Below are 21,045 nucleotides of genomic sequence, written 5' to 3'. Positions count from 1 at the left end.
GAGCAGAGAGCAGTAGTAACCGTGCACGTCGTTGAGGTCGGAAAGAAAAAGAACTACGGACCGAATGTTATCGCCCGGAGATGCAGATGGGATGTAAATTTTCAAAGATACTCAACAGCGCACTTTCTCAGCTCGACAGTCGAGCTTTTCGGTGAGGATAGTTGCGAGCTTAAAGACGAAAGCTTAGCCCGCTAATCGAGGTTCCCTTGTTTTCAAGCATCTCGTCGAGATCTGTGTAGTGCCTGGTCCAGGAGTTTCGAGTATAAAGACGTCGCCGTCGACTCACCTTTGAATTTACTATCAGACTCATCTCCTTCAACTTCTTGATGACTCCTCGTCTCGTGCGGTTGTCGTTGATTATGTTCTTCAACAGCCAATCCACCAGGTCTAAAGAGGAAAATCGTCGTTACAAATTTTCAAGTGTAAGAGAGAGAAAATGGAAGTGGCGGGATGACAATAGGACAGAGAGAAATGAGAGAGAACTTTTTAGCACTATCCATTAACTTTATTTTACTCTCTGGTATCGTCGTTAATCTTGTGCCCGTCAACCCTTATATACATATAGAGCGAGAGGAGGAGAATAAAAACTTCGCAAATAATAAATTCTGACGAATTATTAATGAATTTTTTCTCGGGAACACCATGAGGGAGAGGGAAAAAGAGAGAGAGAGAGAGAGAGAGAGAGAGAGAGATTCGGGGCTTGGTTTTGTGGACTATTTGACGTTGAATTATTATTATTTCTTTTCCTTTATTCTATCTTCCTTTCTCCCTGCCGTTAGGCATTATTTTTAGATTGCGGGGCGTTGGTTTACCTTCGCTATATTTCTTTGTCTGATGTTCCATGAACAGGGTACGAAGCTCATCTTCCTCGGTATCCGTCCATACCCCACGCGAGACTTTCTTGTTTTCGACCTCGACCCCGTAGCCTTCGACCATTTCGGTCGCTTCCCGGGTCGTTTTCCAAAACAATAGCTCCATGTAGGCCTTGGGATTTTTTTCCGCCACTTCGGCGAACTTTCTCACAATGAAGGTAGCGAACTTTGCCAATTCCTGAAAATAGAATTTTGCCAGACTGCGGTTGATGGAACAAAGCCCGGGGATATGACGTCGCTGATCCTCACTCACCGTGTGTTCTGGATTCTTAGACGCCAAAATCTCTTGAAATGTTCGGAATATCGATGCCTGGAATAACATCGCCGGCGTTTTACACTGTACAGCAATGCGGTGAAGAAGTTTAACCGTGCAGTGATTAACATCAGCCGTATTTTCCTTAAACTGTTTCAGGAGTATGGAACAGGATTTTACGACCTTCACGTTCACGAACCTGTTTCGGTCAAGCGGATTATTCGCCATGAAAATTCTATCGTATTCAACGAAGTTATTCCGGATGCGAAAGTAAATACTGTAAATAGAAATAAAAGCTACCCACCGATAGAGGAAGTCGGTGAAACTGAAGTTTGTCTCCTCGACGTGGGGTTGTTCGGCATCTTCATCTTCCTCGTCGTCGGGACTGTCTTCTGTAATATCAGATCAAATATCAATGCGAATGGATGAGTCGCAGAACGAAGCGACGAACGTTGAGTGTAAAATGGAGAAACACACGCAGCTTAAAAGAGAATAACTACGGAAAGCGAATGAGCAGGTGGAACCTTACCGTTCTCCGAATTCTCACGGCTGTTTCCTTGCGCGGAACGTCCCCCAAGCATCACTTCCTCCTCAGCAGCTGAAGCAGAACGTGAAAGCAAGGTTGTCGTTGTAATACGCCTCGACACAGTTCAAACAATCTCAAATTTTGCCTACTACTAACTTTAACCAACTCCTTCGATTAACGTCAACCAATTTCGCAGTAGCTTAAAGCAAACTTCAATACATACATCCGCACTTATAAACACAATGCCGCGTGTATGCGAACGCACTTATTGTTAGACTTGACTCGTTTACACGCGCGTACACGCTCCTAAGTACCTACGTTATATGTATAGGTATATGGGTACAGGTATATAAATATTAGCAGAGGTATCGCGTTGAAGCTAAACGCACGATGTATTTGTTATACGGTTGCCATTCTACCCACTTGCAAAATTCAGGCTCATTTTCTTCCCTTTATATATTCCGTTGCCGCAGCGAGCGCGCTTCGAGACAAGTTTTAAAATATCTGGTCCATTATTCGACAGTCGAAATTTGACAGTCCAAGTTTAGTTTGTAATTTATTTACGCATCAAGGGTAGGTAAATTATGATTCTAATCAGATTCAACTGGATAAACTCGTCGGTAGCATCTGGATCTTTCGAACAAGTTACTCGATACACTTTTGGCTCTGACGTTACATGCCCTGAATAAAAATCCCTTTGTACTTTTTGCTCCTCTCTCTTTCGAGTAATCCAGCCTTTGCCTTTTCTACCCGTACTTTCGAATGCACAGAGAACGAATGCTGGATTCGCGAATTCGGTAACATTAACAATTCCATACTCAACGGGTGGATAGGCTCGTAAAAGATTCAGGAGTCACGATACCGAGACGAGGGTCTGCCAACCTTATACTACAAGGGTGAACGCAAACGAGCAGGTATAGCTTGCAAAAATATTTCATACGGCAATTGTCTGCTACAGTATTTGTTGCCATAGATTTCTGGCACGTAGCTACGCTTCGCGTTCAAGTACCGATTACTTTCGGAAGCCGGTGAAACTACGATTACGATTATGACTACGATTATTGTCGTAAGTTAATTCCGCATAAGCTGCGAATAATCTTGCAAGTTAGAACTTTTGACGCACGGTTGTAGCCCGTCGGTATACGAGTATCGAAAGTAGAAAGAGCAGGGCTCAATCTGATTAGCTCGATAGCGAACCGAGCAGCAGAATTGGTCTGTGCGTAATGGATTGGGTCACATGAGCGAGAGAGCGACTTTTAGTCGGTTGTGGTTTGCTCGTTTGATTAGATTTATCAAAGTGATTTAATCTGGCCCGCTTTACCTTTTCTTACTTTCCTCTTTATTTCTGTCTTCGTTTCGATAATACGGACAGGATATCGGGAGAAGTGTACATGGCATATACGAAAATATCTTGTTTTCAACGAGGTTGTAATTGGTAACGTTATCGTAAAAAAGGACTGGAAAGAAATTCACTGTAGTACAATTTGCAACCCCTTTTAAGAAACTTAGATTTAAAGATTAATCGTTATAGTAACGTTACTATCTTCCAAATGTTTGTTTCCAGATAATATATCTCGATACTTTATTAGCCGCGTTGCTCGTGCGCGGAATCTGATTAATAAAGTTCGTACTGGACGCATCCGTTCAAAAAACGAAACATGAAGGTAACTATTCAACGAACTTCAAAGTCGAGACTTCATTATATCGAGCTTAAATAAATATGCGGAATAGCATACGTTGCTCAAGCTCCGCCTCCGTTGCTCTGCGTTGCTAATAAGGTCAAAGAAGCTGCGTCAACGTTTCAGCAAACACAAATAACAACAACGTGAGAAATGCGAAATGCAGAATGGAAAATGAAGTATAAAGTTGGCGACGGATAACGAGGAAGAGGCGGACCGGATTTGAGAGAGAGAGAGAGAGAGAACGGCTGTAAAAACGACGGCTGAAGCGAGGCTGGGGGAGAGATGGATAAGAAGAAAGAAAAGGTCAGGGCGCGGAACCCTCGGCGACGTGTCCTGGTTGTCAACGGTTGGAAGGGAGGAGGGCCGAGACCACGAAGAACCGGAAAGGTAGTCGGTCCAGCAGTTTAGACGGTCCAGTTTGAATAAGTAGTTACCAGCGTAATAGTAGTGCTGGCCAGAGATGTTGGCTGAATACAAAATTTCCGCATCACCCCCGCTCCCTGACGCCCATCTTTTTTTTAGCAGCGCTGACTTGGCCGTCTTCTCGGTCGTGAGGGTTATAAATCCCCTGACCCGTAACCAGCGGGACGCGTCGACCTTTCGGTTCGTGAAAAAACAAAGTCAACCCGCTCCATACACCCATAATGCGTGTATTTGTATATTGCTGATATGTACGTACCAGGGTGGTCATTAAAAGGGTCATTTTTGAATTTTGATCGGCTCACCCTCAAAATCGGCTCGATGTAGTTCCAAAATAATTCTGTAATTTTTTCACATCTTTATCTCAACACTAACTCGTGCCCTAAAGAGGATGGATTCCATTCAACCCTTCCAGGGGCACATCAAATGTACCGAACGGATGTCGATGAAATTTCGCATTAGGGGATTCTCAAGTCGCTGATAACGAATCTGAACTCGAAATTACAAAATTCAAAATAGTAGATCCAATGTGGCAATATCAAGTGCATTTTGGGGTTATATTTTCAAGGACCGCCCTAGTACGTACCCAAGTATCCAAGCTTAGAGATGTCAAAATTTTCGATCAAGCCTTTCGTTTCAAAGGTGCCTACTAACGAGTTGTACGAAGGACCAATTTGGAAGACTAAGGGGGAAGATAGGGAAGCAGGGCGTCTTTTACACACGGTTTCTTGTCCCTCGGGTAGTTAATTGCTTTCTAAGATAAATGGACCGGAGGATCAACGGGCCGATGTTACCTTAAAAGCTTTAGCTAGTATAGGCCGAAGATTAGTCTGACGCGTTGCGATTAAAAGGGATGTCGTCGCTGAGGGTTGCGGGTATCGCTCGGTGAGCTTTACCTCGCGAAGCTCGCGTCGGCCGTCGGAATAACGGAATTGAAATCATTTCGTATTCAACCGCAAGAAGTTGACAGTCCGTAATCAAGTGTTTTTCCCTGATCCTCAGCTGCAGGCAGGTGCGTACTTGAAGCGAAAATTTATACACCAGCGGGGAAATTTAACACACACTTAACCCATCCAAGTCGAATTACAACGAGACGACGAGTAAGAGCAAACTTTGCGTTTAGCAAAGTCAAGCTTTGCGTCAGCCGCCAAATCGTTCCGAGTTTCACCGCGGAGAATGGAACGAGGATAAACCATATCTAGAGGCTCTGTTTTGCTAACCCTGAGCTCTGGACGATTCAACGGCTGTCTAAACCCAAAGTTCGTTGAGCTTCTCCCGCAGGATGCGCGGGCTTTGGCTATGGTGCTTTCCGATTAGACGCTAAAACAGGCGTTAGAATCCAGCCGAAGAGGAAACTAAGACAGGGTTGACCACAAATTTTTGGGAAACAAGTTCCATTACATTTGCAGGTTTTCCAGGACCTAAAACCTAGTTCTCCCTGACATTTTTTCAGTTCTATTAAGTTACTGAAAATTTGTTTTCTCCATGACCAAATTAAAAATCCCCAGACAATTCCAGGTTTACCCTGCAAGACTAGGTTGAAGTGTAACCTATAAATTCTCTATAAACGTTCGAGGACAGCTGTGAAACCTGATCAAATACCATCGAAATATTCGTCTGCACGACGTTTGAAACGCCTTTATATTTTCCCCCCTTCATCCGCAAAGCACTCTGCAGGTTGCTGCATGGTAACGAGAGGGAAGAAAGCTTCCGTTTGTCTCACATAAGATCGCGTGTTTTTCGCACACCCCTAGCAATTCCCGGAGTGGCTTTTTATCCGGGTGATTTTCTCCAAGGTGGAGGACACGCGTGTATCTGGTCCCCGTTTTTTCCCGAAGCTTTGCGAGAGGCGGAAGGGATGGACGTACTCTCTGTACGGAGTACGTATTTCCGCCAACGTGCAGGCGCTATCAGCCTTCCGGCCGAGGGTCGACGCCCCGATCCAGATACCTACACGTATCATTCGAAAATACTCGTACCTATAGGTATAAGCCCGGGTAGACCATGCACGAGCGATAATTATCCGCTCACAAATTACATCGCGGACCAACGCTGCCTTTCGCCTCTGCCGACGCACAGACCCATCCCCATCTCTCCTTCTCTCTCTATCTCTCGCTCTCTCTATGCAACGTTTATTACGCCGATAATATAACCGCATAATACCGACGCGGCAGCTCGCCGGGGGCTGTGGAGTGATAACGATGATACTTCATTTGGGGGACCTCGGGGCGGTCAAAAATCCCGTAGAAAAATTTCCCTGCTTTCGCGTCGGTGTACCTGCACTTGGTGTACGTGAGTCTATAGATATATTATATTTCGATGATGCGACGAAAAGCAAAATTGTATGCTAATTAAACTACGGGTTATAAAAAATATTACTGTTATGTATAAAGTATCAGGCTGAATTCGTTTCGCGTCGATCGGGTATCTGATAAGGATTCATTTATTTTACTTCAATTCATTGCCAAAAAAATTTACAACATTGTGCTTATCATTTGTTTCGATTTTAGATTTTTAAGAGCGTGTATCTCAGTAGCGAATGAAGATTTTTCAGATTTTAAAAGACGTCATGAAAATTTCATTCTTCCAGTTTGAGGCAAAATAAATTTTTCGGAAATCAGTCAACGCGTTCGGATTTTATTCACGTTTCAAATCGGTCATTTTTTTTCTTCTTTTTTTCTTATTGCCCACCCTGTATAATACCCATGACGCTATTGTACTAACAACAGTTCATATCTGATATTGCTACGACTAAGTAACAGAATAAGGCTGACGTTTGTACAACGCTCGATAAAATTGTCAAGACTGTTGTAATAACAGTGGTAAAATAATTTACACCGTTGAAAATGACACTAAACTTTCTTGATCCTTCTTGAAGGATGACAAATTGAACGCGACCAATTCCGGCATTTTGGTGAATTTCAATTTGAAGAATTTCAACTTGACAACGCAGGACTAATTCCCCGTAATTTTTTTTTTTTTTTTTAGCTGTCCAAATCCGGCTATTCCTACCTCAATAAAAAATGTTGTTACTCCGAAATTGTTCAACGCACCGCAATTCTGGTGAAATTTTCGCCCTCTGGCCGTCCATTTGATATCCTTTCCCAATAAAAAAACCATCATCGAGAGTTCATTAATCGACCAACGGTTGTATGAGCCCTTCGGGTGATGGACAATGAACATGGCTGGGATACATCCCGGTTGGTTAAAACCGAGTAATTTTCATGCCGATATATTAATGCATAAGCCCCCGTCAAAAGTGGAACCTATCCCGGCTTACCACGGCCTGATTTCACCATAACTATACACACAACAATGCGCGTTGTTAAATTACCGCGGTTTACGGAGTCGCTTCTGCCGTTGCATGTCACGTACCGAAAGTGTGTGAATTTTCCCGAAACTCGTTTCTAAGCTTCCCTCGAGTGCATGTTTCGAGAATCAGCATTTTTCCCTCGGTATTTACGCTCTTGATTATCACCGCCGAGATACCAACAACGCGGAGCATTACACCGAGGCACGTTGTGTAATTTTGACTAAAATCAGGAAATGAGAGCGTGTGCAAAACAAAAATGAGAGGAAGATAAAAAGAGAAGGAAAAATACCGCAAGGGCGCAGGTTGCAGAAATTGTAACGATCTACCGAGAGTTTGGCGTTTGGTACGGATAATTTGATTTCGGAGAGACGACGAGGGGTCGGAATGTTTCAAGAAAATGAGGAAGTCGGCGCTTATCTTTGCCTTTGCAATCTCGGCGGCATTCATAGATCGTGTCGAGTTAGCGCGGCTGGTCTGCTTTGATTTAAGCAAATCCCTACCCAGCAACAGAGATCAGCCTCAGAGGATACTAGATAGGGGCAAACACAGTCCGAGTTTCGAAAATTCGCGTCTCCCTGCGAGCGACCCTTTGCCGAGGTTCTCGGTTATGCTCCCTGTGCAGGCGCGTTTATGCGTTCAATGGGGCTTCAGTGGGGGGTCGGAATCCGGGGAGGGTGAAGAGGGTGGAGAGGGTCGAAAGCGGGTAGCAACCAGAGAGAGAGTAATTAGAAGCTAATGGCGAAGAACGCCGCCGAAATAGATCGGAGATAATTGTGCGTACATCCGGGGGAGTTGAGGGACTGCACTCTGCGAGTTTGCCGTGATGTTGTTTCATAACGAACGAAAATAAAGATAAAAATAAGAGATAATGTACCGAGACCGGGGTCGCATTGAAACGCTAATGCGACGGAAAATGTCCTGCACCATGATTGTATGCGGGAAGCAGGTTTCGAAATTTCGTCAAACTATGCGGATTTCCCGGTAGCGAGAAAGTTTCGAGGATTTTATAAAATTTTATTACAAGGGATTAGATACCGAATCCGGTCGAATGAAAATGTTACATGAAGAAAATACGGATTGCAGGTATGGAGCTTTAGGTTTGCGATAAAGGGGAACAGAGTTTTGTTATAACCGTAAAAATTGCACGAACAAGTGTATCCTTTGCCCGATTCGTAAGCCGACTACAACTTTCAAAACCTTTCCTTTATCCGAATTATATCTTTACAATACACGTTCCTTATTCTTCGACAATCGGTCAAACCGCACATGCTTGAAATGGAAAACACTCACATTTCAAGATGGCTGGGTCGAAATAAGCCGACTAAAATGGAAACGATTTCTTGTAAAAAGTAACCTGCCCGTAAAAATTCAATAAAGTTTTACAAGAACCTGAGTAAACCGGAGGCGTGGGAGAGATTGTAAACATGGTGAGAAGCTTCAAGCCCTTTGCAAAAACCGAAAAAAGGCAAAATGAAAAATCTGAATTTCATGCTGTAGCGCAAAGTTCGCGTACGATGAATGCCGGATATAACGAGTAAAGGGGCAGAGCGACCGGAACGCTGCGCATGGCGGAGGCAGAGGCGAAAAGGGCGGGGTAGCTCCAGAGCCCAGCGTTAAGCCGGACGGATCAATATCACATTACTATAAATAATTAATACGAAACGTTTCTCTGCGTATGCCTGCGTCGTTTCGAAATGGGAGGAGGTGTGGGCGATGTCGAGGGCCTTTACGCAAGGTGTTGGCGTTCGCGAGGATCAATCGATCCCCGCACGTCTGCCGCCTCGCCTGAGGTTCGGGGCAGGGACGAAAGCTTGGACGGTTCAAAACCTATTTTTAGATTTGCTTTTTTCTTTCTTTTTGTTTTTCAAGATAATAAAAACACTTGTAGCAATTTGAGTTGAGGGCTTGATTGTTTATAGTTTTAAAAAAATTTTAGCTCGTGGCTAGATTCTTGAATTTGTTTATAAAATTTTTTTCAAGAATTTTTTTGTGATCAGATCGGCAAGAATGATTCTCAATTTTATTCGCTAGGCACAGCAAAATGCACTTGACGAATATCTTTACAAAAATTTCACGCGCTTTACATTCGCATATTTTATAAATCACATGGCATGATACGGGATGATATCGGACGGCCGGAATAATTCAAGGAGTATAGATAGAGGGGATGATCCGCAAGTTTAGCATACCCCGCCTTATCCGGCGGTCGGTTGGTGCTTTGTATGGTCCAGACCACCGGCTAATTTACCCTCGGAACGAATATCGCTTTCGACGGCATGTGTTGATGCCGCCGAGCCGTTCGTATAGGTAAATAGAGGAGGGCGAGTAATAAATGGCCATAAAGGAGATAGGCTATTTTACGGATAATTAAGCAGAAACAATAGGCGCGGCAAGGGTGTAACCTAGTAAATAGGGCTTTACAGGGAGCTTTCGCTCGGCATTTCACCCGCGCGAGGACCGCGAAGGATCTCACAGCACCCGCTTCTCGTCCATCACGCCAACTATATTATAAAGGTCATGAAAAGTTGGGCTTCGGGGCAATTTATTTTTTTCATCCTCCCGCCCACTTTCTTCCGGGTTATACGTCAATTCACGTACAAGGCACGCGAGGATGCGAAGCGCGAGTGTTTCAAATTCAGCAAACTGCTCGTGATTACCTCAATATCATCATCCCGTTATTTCGGCTGGTCACGTCAAATTTACGCGACTCATAGCCACGCTCGGTTCTGATTTCACTTAGTTTACCGACAAGCTTTTCCAAGCTTTGAAAATTCGTCAAAAGTCAAATCGATCGGTATTTCGAATTCAAAATTTTTCCAACCTTCGCCTATACACGGTCTGAAACTATATTTGACACTCGGTCCGGAGCTGTGGACCCTTTTCTAACCCTTCTGAAAATAACCGTAGAATGGTTTCTGATTTTCTATAGAACGATCTGAATGAAATAAATTTGAAGCAAAAAAAAAAAAAAAAATAGAAATAAAAAATTAAGCACAATAGATACAATAAATGGGTACGTAAAGGTTGAAGCCACACGTGTAGCAATGAAAACTGGAACCAGAGAGAGACATGATACGCGCAGAAAGGTGGGCAGAAAATGGTGCGAGGGTGAATTTGGAGGTCGAAGCTATTCGTAAATCCAACCGTGATTCCAAGCCGCGTTATATTTTCTTCGGCGTTCCGTCACCCTCCAAAAAAGGGTTGAATTGAGAGAAAGAGGGAGAAGGAGAAAAAAAAACAGATTGAACCGAGAAACCGAGTAAATATCCCTAGTTGACCGCTGCAGAAACTTGGCATAGTTCTAGAGTCTGACTGTAGCCCGGCAAAAAGGCCAACACTCGTATTCATTCCACGTGCGTCTCTCATATACTTCGAAGAGAGATTTCACCGTCACGTGGTAATAATTTCATCCGCCTTGACGGAAAGATCAGGGCAAAATCCTCGGCCCCACGTACCTAACCCGGCCAGGAGTATTATTGGACACGAAATTCTGAAAATGACGGTGATGATAATAATAAGAGATATTTTGAGATGTCGTTTCTCCCGACGGCACGTCGAGAATTGGGATAAACAGGTTCGTGCGATGGTTTGCGGCGAGGGTGAATTCCGAGGGTGATTTTAATCACATAAATAACGCAATCAGGTACGAATACTATCCCTGTACCGGAGTATTAATTATCATGCCCACAGTGACGATTACCAATCTCGTTGCGTAGCTGTACACGAAACATTGAGACAAGTGTATGTCCCGGAATCGGGTAACCCTATTCCGGGCGTATAAGCCCTAATAACTACCGCACAAACCCAATGTACCGTATAATATAATACCTTAACTTAAGTAAATCCATGAATAATTTAGCTGCTGATCCCTCCTCGGTATAACTGGGCAGCCGCACACCAACCAGCCAAACAACCATCCAGCCATCCAGCCACGGCACACCCGTTACCCACAGCATTTACGGTTTTAATTTAAGCCTCAGCCTACGGTATGAAATTCCTAATTACCGCGCGTGAATGGATTGAACTTTCGCCAACGCCGCGGGGTATTATACTCAGCATCATTGTGCCCGCGTCTATATCCCGCACGCGGTCCGGAATAGACCGCCCATTCGGCGTGCTAATCGATTCCAAGTGGAGGAAAATGGTCCGGTGTGTAAAAGTTTGTCGTACAAAGAGTGGAAAAACACGGGTACCTGCTTCTTCCAATGAACGCAAATTAAGCGAGAATCGGCAATTAAATGAAAGCAAGTTGAAAAAAAAACGTCGAGACGCTTTTCCGTCGGTCTGCGGTGATTGTGGAAGCTATGCGAATACGCTCGAAGTTTACGTTTGAGCTTATATTCCGCGAGAGCAATTTCATACGAGGCGACAACGATCTTACTACACATGCATACCCATCTACGCTCGGTTTTGGAAGGTTACCAAATAAACTAGGCGCTTGATAACAACGCCGTTTTTAGTCACATAAAATGGCTATTATTCTCTCGGCAGTTTGCTTCTCTCCAAGACTATACCGATAGATTCTCATCATATCAATCCCGCCCTTGTCCCGAGATATTTTCTCACCGCGAGAAAGCAGATCAACCTCGCGTCAGAAATACTCATCGTCAGCTTGCAAGCTCTGTATTGGACGAAAGGCTTGGCCTAGTCGAGAATGTAAATTCAGCAACCGGGATGTCTGCGGCTGATGAGGGAAGCGATTCGGCTCTCTCAGCATCGTTAGATTCGATGGATATGAAACGAAATGGAATAATGGACGCTATCGGAATCGTCGTTTGCAGGCGAATCATCAATGCGCTGAACTGTGCAATGGCTGTACGCAAAACCTATAGAAATTCATGGAATACGTGGATGATTATCACCAAGTATCGCAGAGACGATTGTTTTTCTTCACTATACGTTCAGTTCGCGAGATGAAAAATGTTCCGTGGAATCGAATTTCGAGAAACAAGGATAGGCCGTAAATTGAAAAGAAGGAAGTGCTAAGTAGCGCAGACGCCGGCGATGGCAAGTGGCAGAGAATACTTTGCGCTGCATGTATGGGGGTGATTATAGGCACGATTCCAGAACCCCGAGGTTTACGATATACAGGAGAAATTTTATTACGGGCGACGGGAATCTTGCTAGCTTTTTGGAACCTTTCCAAATAAACGGTAGGTATATAGTTAATAACTCGGCTCTTAGTGACATAAAAAAGCTATTATCAGCCATTACAATTCGGGACAAACCCCGCGGATCGAATCCGAACGATCTATTAAATTCTCCGCGTTCTGGGAGTCTCTATTTTTTTCTTTACTAGCGTTCCACTTATTCGGGCGTTATTCTCTTTCCCTTTTCGGTTCACACCTATAAACCACGGAGAGCGACAGACCCTTTGAAAAATTTCTCACAACATGGACGGTGAATTTCGTGAGGAAAATGAAGTTAGGGAAAATATGCAGCAGGAAAGGACAAGCAGTAGCCGTGCGAGGATTTGCCCATGGGTGACAAAGATTCTGGGTGTTTGGTAGAGGTTGATGTTTCCAACAAAATTCCGAATTCCTCTCGAAGAACGTTGACGTCCGGACCGTGGTTCCAGGGCTGTGATAAAAGTACAAAGTTGTTTGCCTCTTTTCACCGGAACGAAGCGCTTGTTTCATTATTTTACAGTTAATATTGTGCTTGTTATGCAATTCTTAGATTCTTGATGTCCAGCTTCACAAAAGATCAGATTCAACTGTGTATTGGAGAATTTTGGGAATGTTGGCAAGAAAGTTCGTCAGATGTTTTTGCGCTATGGTGGGTAGTTTCTTTTCTATATTTTTTTCTTTTTTTTTTTGTTCTCACTCCCGGGGTAACAACTCTCTCATTTAAACCGAGCTGACTGTAAAAAATACTTCACCACAGTTGTCGCCCAGTTTTTACTGACAAAAGTTCGTCGCCGAGCTGTCCGACAGAGTATAGTGGCAGCCTCGTTGTAGCCAAATAGAGGCGAAACTTTTATGCAACGTTTTTACCGAGAGGCGAGTCGCGAGCGTTCACGTTTCACTATTGTTTCAAATAAGCTACTTCATTGTTTCACCAAAATTCTTCGGATGGACTTCGGTGAGCTGGTACTTGGCTGTTGGGAGGAAAAAAGTGCAAACAAAATGGCAGAATGTATAGTAGATACCTACTTGAGATAGAAGACTCAACGCTATAAAAAACTGCTGCATAACAAGACTGCGTTTTTAAAATGTTCACTCTAGAGAAAGGTGTGAAAATAGAAGAAAATGATTAAAAAAAATAATAAATAAACAACGAGGTTCCACTCTCAATTTTACGTGAAAATGCTTCGTTTAGGAAACCAAATGTTTTTTTTTTTTAAGCTTTACAGGGGTCGCACTAACTCAGTAAAACTCCTTGATGAAATTAAAAAATGTCATGTTCAACCGTTTACTGAGTCGGCGTGGAATGCCCCATGTATGTATATAGGTGCTCACTCGTCAAGAAGTAGGATAAGTTTGAGCCTGTTATTGGAGAACAGGGAATAGAAGAAAAATAGAAAGAATGAGGCAAGATGAAAGAAAAAAAAAAAAAAAAAAAAAACGAAGGTAAAATATAAAAGAGCAAAGGAGAGAGAAGCGAGTGAAAGAATCACGGCAATTCCAATGGAAACTACCCTGGATTCAAACAAGCCTCTTTATTGCCGTAAAAGGGCTGACGGATAAGACTATTTCAACGTCGTCGTACATCAAGAAGGCGTTCGAGAGAAAAAGGAGACGGAGGATTAGGGGATGACGCAGGTTCACGGGAGGGCGTCCTCCTCTCCCTCCTTCCTCTTCCGCTCCTCCCCGCCCGTCCCCACCCCTCCTCTCGCCGAGTTATGATATTCTCTTTAGGCAGGAGCCTCGAATTCGCCTCACCTCGGCTTGCCTAGCGACGGACGGACCACCTCCGGCCTTAGTCCTAAATTGATTTACTTCCCTGTCCTGCATCCTTCTGCTCGGCTTGCGTCGTTCCCGACTCTCGCTTAATCTTTCCGTTGCACGTGCGCCCGGCCTTCCTCCGGGACGTCCGGGACGACAGCGTCATTCTTCTTTCCTCGTTATATTCGTCCTAGGAGGAGAAACTTTGTCCCTTATGGGCCGGTCAAGATGGCGCGCGGCGCCCCGGAAGTCACGCTTGCAATCACTCGCGCCGTGATGATGGTGCCGTTCAAGTCGCGCCCTGTTACCCCTAATCATTTCAATTATGTCTCGCGCTCGAGCTTTCAAGCTTGCCAAACGAGGAGCAACGTCCGAGGGAGAAAAAGGTATAAAGGGGGAGAGAGATCGAGGAAATACGAGATAGCCGCAACCGCGGAATTACACGAGTGAGTGACGTTCGCCGTTTGTTTCAAGGCGAGACAAGCCTTGGGGGGTGCAGATTCTAATCCCCAAACATTTCACCAGGCTACGCGAACCATCTGCAGAGTTTAGTCATATTATACGAAAACAGGACGAGCCTCGGTTTTGATTAAATCCTCAGAGGGATGGAGAGAACTCTGCACAAATCATTGCTTTATCTGCTTATGGATACGTTTACTCAGTTCGAAGCTCTAATCTACGGAATCAATCTTCGCAACGGCGTGTACAAGCAGACGGGAAAATAGGTTGGAAAAAAGAAAAAAGAAAAAACGAACGAACGAACGAGGGAAAAAAATGGAAACTAAAATGATGAGGCGAACGTAGCGATCGAACGCGGCTCTTAAAGCGTCTGAAGGATAAGACGTGAGCACTAAACCGTGCCAATAAATTTATATTGGCGGATTATGATAATAAAGTAACGGTGATATCGAGGACTCGATTTGTTTTAATTTAACCGTAGTATCCTAAGTGTCGTTTTATGGTAATATGATGGAGATTCTTGAGAAAAAAAAAAATAAAGCAATAAAAAATAAAGCCAACGTAGCTCTCCATAAAGTATGTAAATTTGTAAAAATTAGAGGGTAGAAAGAAAGGACACAGTACCGGCGAACATGCCTCAGCGATTACTTCGACAGCCATTGAACACGATAAATGACAAGAAGACCATTATCAGTGACCAGGAGGAATAATGACAACGGTAACAATGAACCGGATCACGAGTAAAAAGCTCACTGCGGTTGGCCTCGGGTTTCCCAACATAAGCCTGTCGGACTACAAGAAGCCTGTCCCGAAGGGGGCGGGAGGGCCGAGCGTGAAAGGACAAGGCCGCAAGACCTCCAAGACCTCCGCTCTTCGGGCGACTGGAAAGCGTGCGGCATGTGCTTCTGTGAAGTTTGATTCGCGATGGGAGGTCAGACTTCAGGGGAGGTGGCATCTCAGGAGATAGAAACTGACCGCAAGGGTGCCCGCCGTTCAACAGCAGGGGCCGGGTTGCCGAGAGATGGAGAACGGAACAAGGAGAATGGCGAAGTCGGAGCTGCGGAAGACTGACAAAGCCCGAGAGGTCCGGGCGTACCGAGTTCGAGATTGTTCTAATGCCGGTTATATTTAAACGCCGAGCTTTACCCAACAGCCGTCGTTGCGGTGAGGTAAAGTCGAGCATTGGATGAGCTTCGAGGAACTCGAAAGATCCCGGCTCGCGTTGCGGAAGATTCTAAGAGGAAGCGACGACCTGCGGCCATTGGCATCATCGGCAATGTCGAAATACCGCAGGCACCATCGACGCTCAATTTGCTCCGCTTCACCGGCAGCACAAGGTTACAACATCCGGAACACGTGACGTTGCTGCTGCATTTGCATGCAACTCTGCCTTTCCAATTAGAGCACGCACCGTGCGACTGGCGGGTAGGTACGGTGTACGCACAATTAGCCAGCAATACCAGGCGGCACTGCACCGCTTGGCTTTTCCATATGTCATGTATTACGTTATTGAAGAGGTGCGGCGCGTAAGCAGAGCTTGCAGAACCAGCCTGAAAACTGGCGAGACTTTGTTGTTCGTTAATTGGTCGATACCCACGCATGGATTGAGCAAATAGACTCTCCTGCGGCTATGCAAGAGGTTAAATATACGGGCTGGAAGGGAATCTAGTGCAGCGAAGGACGCGATACGGACGGCGTTTCGATGAAACTTGGACAGCGATTGGTAATTCCAGGGTCGTCCCAGTAAGCCCGATGGCTTGTTACGGGAATAGCGGTAGCCGGTGCTAGTTTAGCGCCCTGCAGTGTTTAATATGCGAGAGCTCCCGCTTGCCGAGGCCTGTTCTAAATGCGACACGAGGTTGCCTCTATGACGGCGTTATCGTCGACGGGGTTCCGAAAGCTGTAACCCCAAAGCTGCGCCCTCGCTTCGCCTTCGGTCAGGAAACTGCTTTTTAACGTGGTTCCAAATTTTCTCTTTCACACATTGAAATCAAGTAAATTTTGCAAAATCATACCGAGCGTTCCGTTTTCGCGAAAGAGGATCGTCGAAAGTGATCGTCTAGTCAAGTCGGAGGTAGATACAAACAGCAACTGCAGTTGGCCAGAGGCCAGCCGTCGGGGTTTCATAAACGGGTTTCTCCACCCTCCTCGAAAAGCGCAGCACGCAAGGCAGCCAAACCAAATTACCACCTGAGCTCGGATGAGATAAATTCGTATATCGTGTCGGTTTAATTCATTTATATGCTCTATTGAACCGTGTCGGGGCGACTGCTGGTTCCAGCGCTCTCTCATCCCGGACGACTCGGCGCCGAGGTTTTGCATTTTGTCCTACAGGCGAATGTACGATTCTACCAAATGTTATACCCGGTGAAAATTGGGGAAAAAACTTGCTTCAAACGATAGAGGACGAGCTTTTTTTCTATTTCGTTATCTATTTCGATTGCGGATCTGATCGTTGCTGCAGAAAAGATTTCCAAAATTTCCAACCAAACCACGCGGGGCAAACTTAAAATTTTTGAGTTCAACGGAAGATGGAAAAGTAGACGAGGTCATTTTCTCCAGTTACTAGATTTCGTTCCTCGCGGCCATTCCTTGCCGGGAAAAGTGACGACGGTGAGACTGAAATATAAGGGGATTTCACCGCCACCCTCCCGGAATTTCGGCATTCGAATGAGGTGCGCGTTCGAAGTGCGAGAGGCGAGGGTGAGCAGCGGGGAAGGGAACATTGGCCACGATGTCGCAAAGCACAACGCTTACTCCTTCCTGCTTCTTATAAATTTCGCCCTTTCGGGCTTAGAATCGGAGATCGGAAACGTCACGGCAATGGCTCTGGATTCTTCTTCGAGAGGGCATGAAAAAGCGGAAAGCCCAGGAAGAAGACGCGGACTGGAGATCTTGGAATGATTTTTCCCCATTGTCGGCAAGCGGCGGGGATTACGATATAAGTCTGGCTCAAGATTTGTTCCTTCGGCTTTGGGCACTTCGCGTCACTCGACGGTCAATCCTCTCAGCCCCTGATCTTCCCTGGAGCGGGCGTTCCTTGCGATCCGAGTGCAGCGTGGAAACAAACCGTTTATTTTATTCGTTAGGTCCGGAAGGCAGGAAACGTCCGGAAACCTTGACGGGTGTGGGGGAAGCGCAAGAGCACCGGGAAGGGAAACTACAGCAATAATGGGAAAAGTCGGAGAAGTCGCGAGGACAAAGCTTTGGCCCAAGTTGAAATCGCCCCGGAGACGTCAGCTGCAATGGCAATCATCCGTCTCGAGAAAAACGGTGTCTAGATAACCGGAGCTCGGCGGCTGAACGTCGTCGTCTGCATACGCGTCACCTTAGCTAAATACCCACCGTTTTAAACCCGAAAGCGAAACGACCCGATCCATTCATCGTGATAAAAAACTACTCCCGTCCTGGGTGTAAACGCTGGTGCAAAACGTCAAGATGAGGTAAAATAAGAAAGGCGTCGAGTGCGGTACGAAAGCCCCAATTTATCACGAGAATAAAATGTCAGCCAATCGATGCTCCATCCACCAGACTTTCGAGTCTAGACGAAGCTCGAGAATCGAAGGTTTTTGCGTCGACGTGTAGATGTTGAGGATCCTTGCACCCGTGCACATTTCACTCGTTACGATTCAAAGCTGCCAAGTCCCGCGCCTCTCGGTGTAGCTTTGAATCGAGCGAGTTCGAATGCTTGAGGGAAACGCGAATCTCGCATCCGTGCGTTTTGCCTCCGATGATCGCAGGCTTCGAACAACGAGAAAGCGAGCCGGGACTAGCCGATAAAGAGTCGAATTGATTAAGGCAACGCGCTGATTGATTATAGTAGGTCGTTTCTTCTGCCTCCCCCCCTACTTACAATATTAATACCATCACGTTCGGCACCTTTGCCGCCTTTGGTGCGTGCCTTCTACAAAGGATAGGCGCGAAATTATTCCACCAGCTCGTAAAGATGCGTCCCGGATTAATTGAAGCAATCTGATGAAGGATTTAGGTCTAATCTTATTTACGAGAGTATTGTTATTCCTGCACTCCGCCAATCGTATATTCGCGAATCAATCGTACGATACATCAACCCGAGGGGAAAGTTGGATCGGTAGTTATGCGTAGGTATACGTATCCAGAGAATTCACATTTTTCACATTTTCGAATCTCGTCGTAATATTTTAGTGAAATAAAGAAAGCATTCGCAAAACGGAAACACGACGGATCGCTGAGTTTATAGAGATTTTTACGAGGCGAGTATAGCGGTTGAAAAAGGTGCGTAAGATTGGGTGCGGCGAGCGATGAACGACGCAGAAGTATGTTGTAAAAGTTTTCAATTTTTTTTTTTTTTTTTTCTTTTTCTCTTTACATCCTTGTTCATTCCGCTTTTTCTGTCTCAATTCGGTTCATCGGATGCGTCGGATTGAAAAATTGTAGTAAAAAGAGATGGCCGAGTGTATAAGACGAGAGAGCGCGGAATGAATTGCCTCTCAGTTTTTACGACCGAGCGACGATTCCACGATGCGTGTAGCCGTGTAACATTTTATACGAGTTCACAAGCTGAAGAACGAAGGTAAGCATTTCTGTTCGGTGAATGTAAACGCTCGAGGGCAAAAACCATCGTACAATTTGTACAATTTTTTCGATACCACGGCAATTTTGCATCCTGGATATTCCCGGTCTGCGAACCCACGAAAAATTTTGCTACCGCTTTTGTGCTCGTCGTTATCGAACGTGGGATTTTTTTCTTTATCTCGTTTTTTAATAGTAAAAAATAATAAAAAAAAAAAAAACTCCCAACCTGAAGAGAAAAGTTTTCGATTTCTATTGTGAAGGAGCATGGATATACGCCGGATTCAACCGCTTTGTTACCATTGATACCAGGGTTGCGGTAGCGGCGCTGAATCCCGCGAGGAAAAAGGCTTCGCTGGCATTTGTCGGGGAATCGTCTCTGTGTGATATAAGGTATACGCATGATATCGATAAGATATAACTCCGGCACACAAAAGGGGGGATGGATGCAAAATTGAACTCTAGTTCGGAGCGTCTAAGCCCGGAAAATACCATTTTCACCGGTTCGGCTCGCGATTTCAAGGGGCTAAAATGCGTCGTTTCATTTTCGTAAGCCGATAACTATTCCAAAGTATCACCGTATTTATATGCAAAATGCTGGTAGTCAAAGGTGCGACTCGAAAAACCGCGACCGATTGCGAAACTGACAGAGTTGGCCGACACGTGTCGAACCATGGGCCGGAAATTCGTGCTCAATTTTTCTTCCGTAAATCTTGACCATTATTTCCCATCTCCGTAACTTTCTCGCATTTTTATTCCACAGTTAAGCTCATTAGATAAATCGACAATATTATCGTTCTGCTTGGTAATATAGCTGGTGGTGAAACAAATCTGAAGCAATTTGTTGGGAAAAGAGATGTGTGTTGGATAGAAAATGAAGGTCCTTTAGCGTGAACAATGACCTGTAATTATAGTTTTATTTTGAATAAGGTATAAGGTTGTTCGAGATATCCGGGATATTTAACGATGAGTTCTGGAATCCTGACGAGATGAAGAGGAGAAAAGGGACTAGGGGGGGAAGAGAAGAGGGGCTGTATCTACAAAGGAGAGATAGAAGGAAAAGCAGCCGCGGAGGAATTCTTCCCGCGCGACCTTCGCGGGTCCTTGGAATCCAGTTTTGAAATGACTGGAATCCCAGATACGTGGGGCATTCGGCTTGCACCCCGCGTTTCGTCGCGCCGCCGCCACTTCATATCGGCGATGCTCTTTATATAAATACGAATATACGTGTGCGGGAATTATACGAGCAGGAGCTCGGGGACGTGTGTCTGCGTTAGACAGTGCAGGTGGGCATATGAGGCACGCTACGTCGGATTCCAGGGAGATTACCCGTCCTTAACGAGGGCGGATCGGGACCGAATTTATATAGAAGGTACGCGAAAAGTGTCATCGCCTGATCAACGACACTCGTGCGATTCGAAAAGTAAGTTAGTAGGTGCGCTACTTATTGACACGTTTAGACCCAATGATTGAACCTTTTATTTAAAAACAAGTTGGAAAGCATAAATTGATGGCACAAATTGTGATTTTCTCGATTATTAAGACCAATTGCCAGAGGGTTGTACGGTACAAATTTTTTTTTTTTGGTAATTTTAGAATCAAGGATCAAACGGATAAACCAATAAAGGTCAGTGATTGGGACAGGGTCCATAACTAGGACACTCACCTTAACTGTGTTCGCCAGACATTCAGTTCGATACCGATTGTAAGCATCACAGAACAACTTTAATTTGTATTACAGTTTGAATTTCGTGAAACGCGTGGTTGAAACCTGAAAACTTGGCCTGGTGAATTCGAACGCGGCATAGTCACCTGGTATTCGTTTTATTTTATTTCTATATTTTACTCTCTTCCAGATTATTTATAGCATCCCCGAATTCTCATCTCTGCTAAACTGGCGCCGAATCGGTTGGGTACTCGAGCGGAGTAACAACGATAAATTTTCCATTGTTGCGCCGGGAAAAGTATGAAGAGAGTCCGCCCATCGGGGCGCTCGTCTCTCTTCTCTCCTCCCTCTTTCTTTTCTTTCATCTTTCGCTGCGGACATCGAGGAGTGGAGAGAGAGCGAGAGAGAGAGAGAGA

At 45.0% G+C, this 21,045-nt stretch overlaps 1 protein-coding gene across 1 annotated transcript in view; it reads right to left on the bottom strand.

Moving 5' to 3' along the window:
- Positions 1 to 21,045, bottom strand: part of LOC124301345 (protein timeless homolog) — an 88,849-nt gene that overhangs the window by 6,720 nt on the left and 61,084 nt on the right. Inside the window, exons 15-19 of the mRNA XM_046756266.1 lie at positions 1,655 to 1,723; positions 1,430 to 1,517; positions 1,126 to 1,324; positions 813 to 1,050; positions 287 to 387 (exon numbers count right to left, since the gene is read on the bottom strand). Coding sequence (XP_046612222.1) covers positions 287 to 387; positions 813 to 1,050; positions 1,126 to 1,324; positions 1,430 to 1,517; positions 1,655 to 1,723 — 695 coding nt within the window. The remainder of the gene's footprint in view (positions 1 to 286; positions 388 to 812; positions 1,051 to 1,125; positions 1,325 to 1,429; positions 1,518 to 1,654; positions 1,724 to 21,045) is intronic.

The sequence above is a fragment of the Neodiprion virginianus genome, chromosome 1 (genome assembly GCF_021901495.1).
Source record: "Neodiprion virginianus isolate iyNeoVirg1 chromosome 1, iyNeoVirg1.1, whole genome shotgun sequence".
Classification (NCBI taxonomy): Eukaryota; Metazoa; Arthropoda; class Insecta; order Hymenoptera; family Diprionidae; genus Neodiprion; species Neodiprion virginianus.
This window is presented reverse-complemented; position numbering and strand designations above follow the sequence as displayed.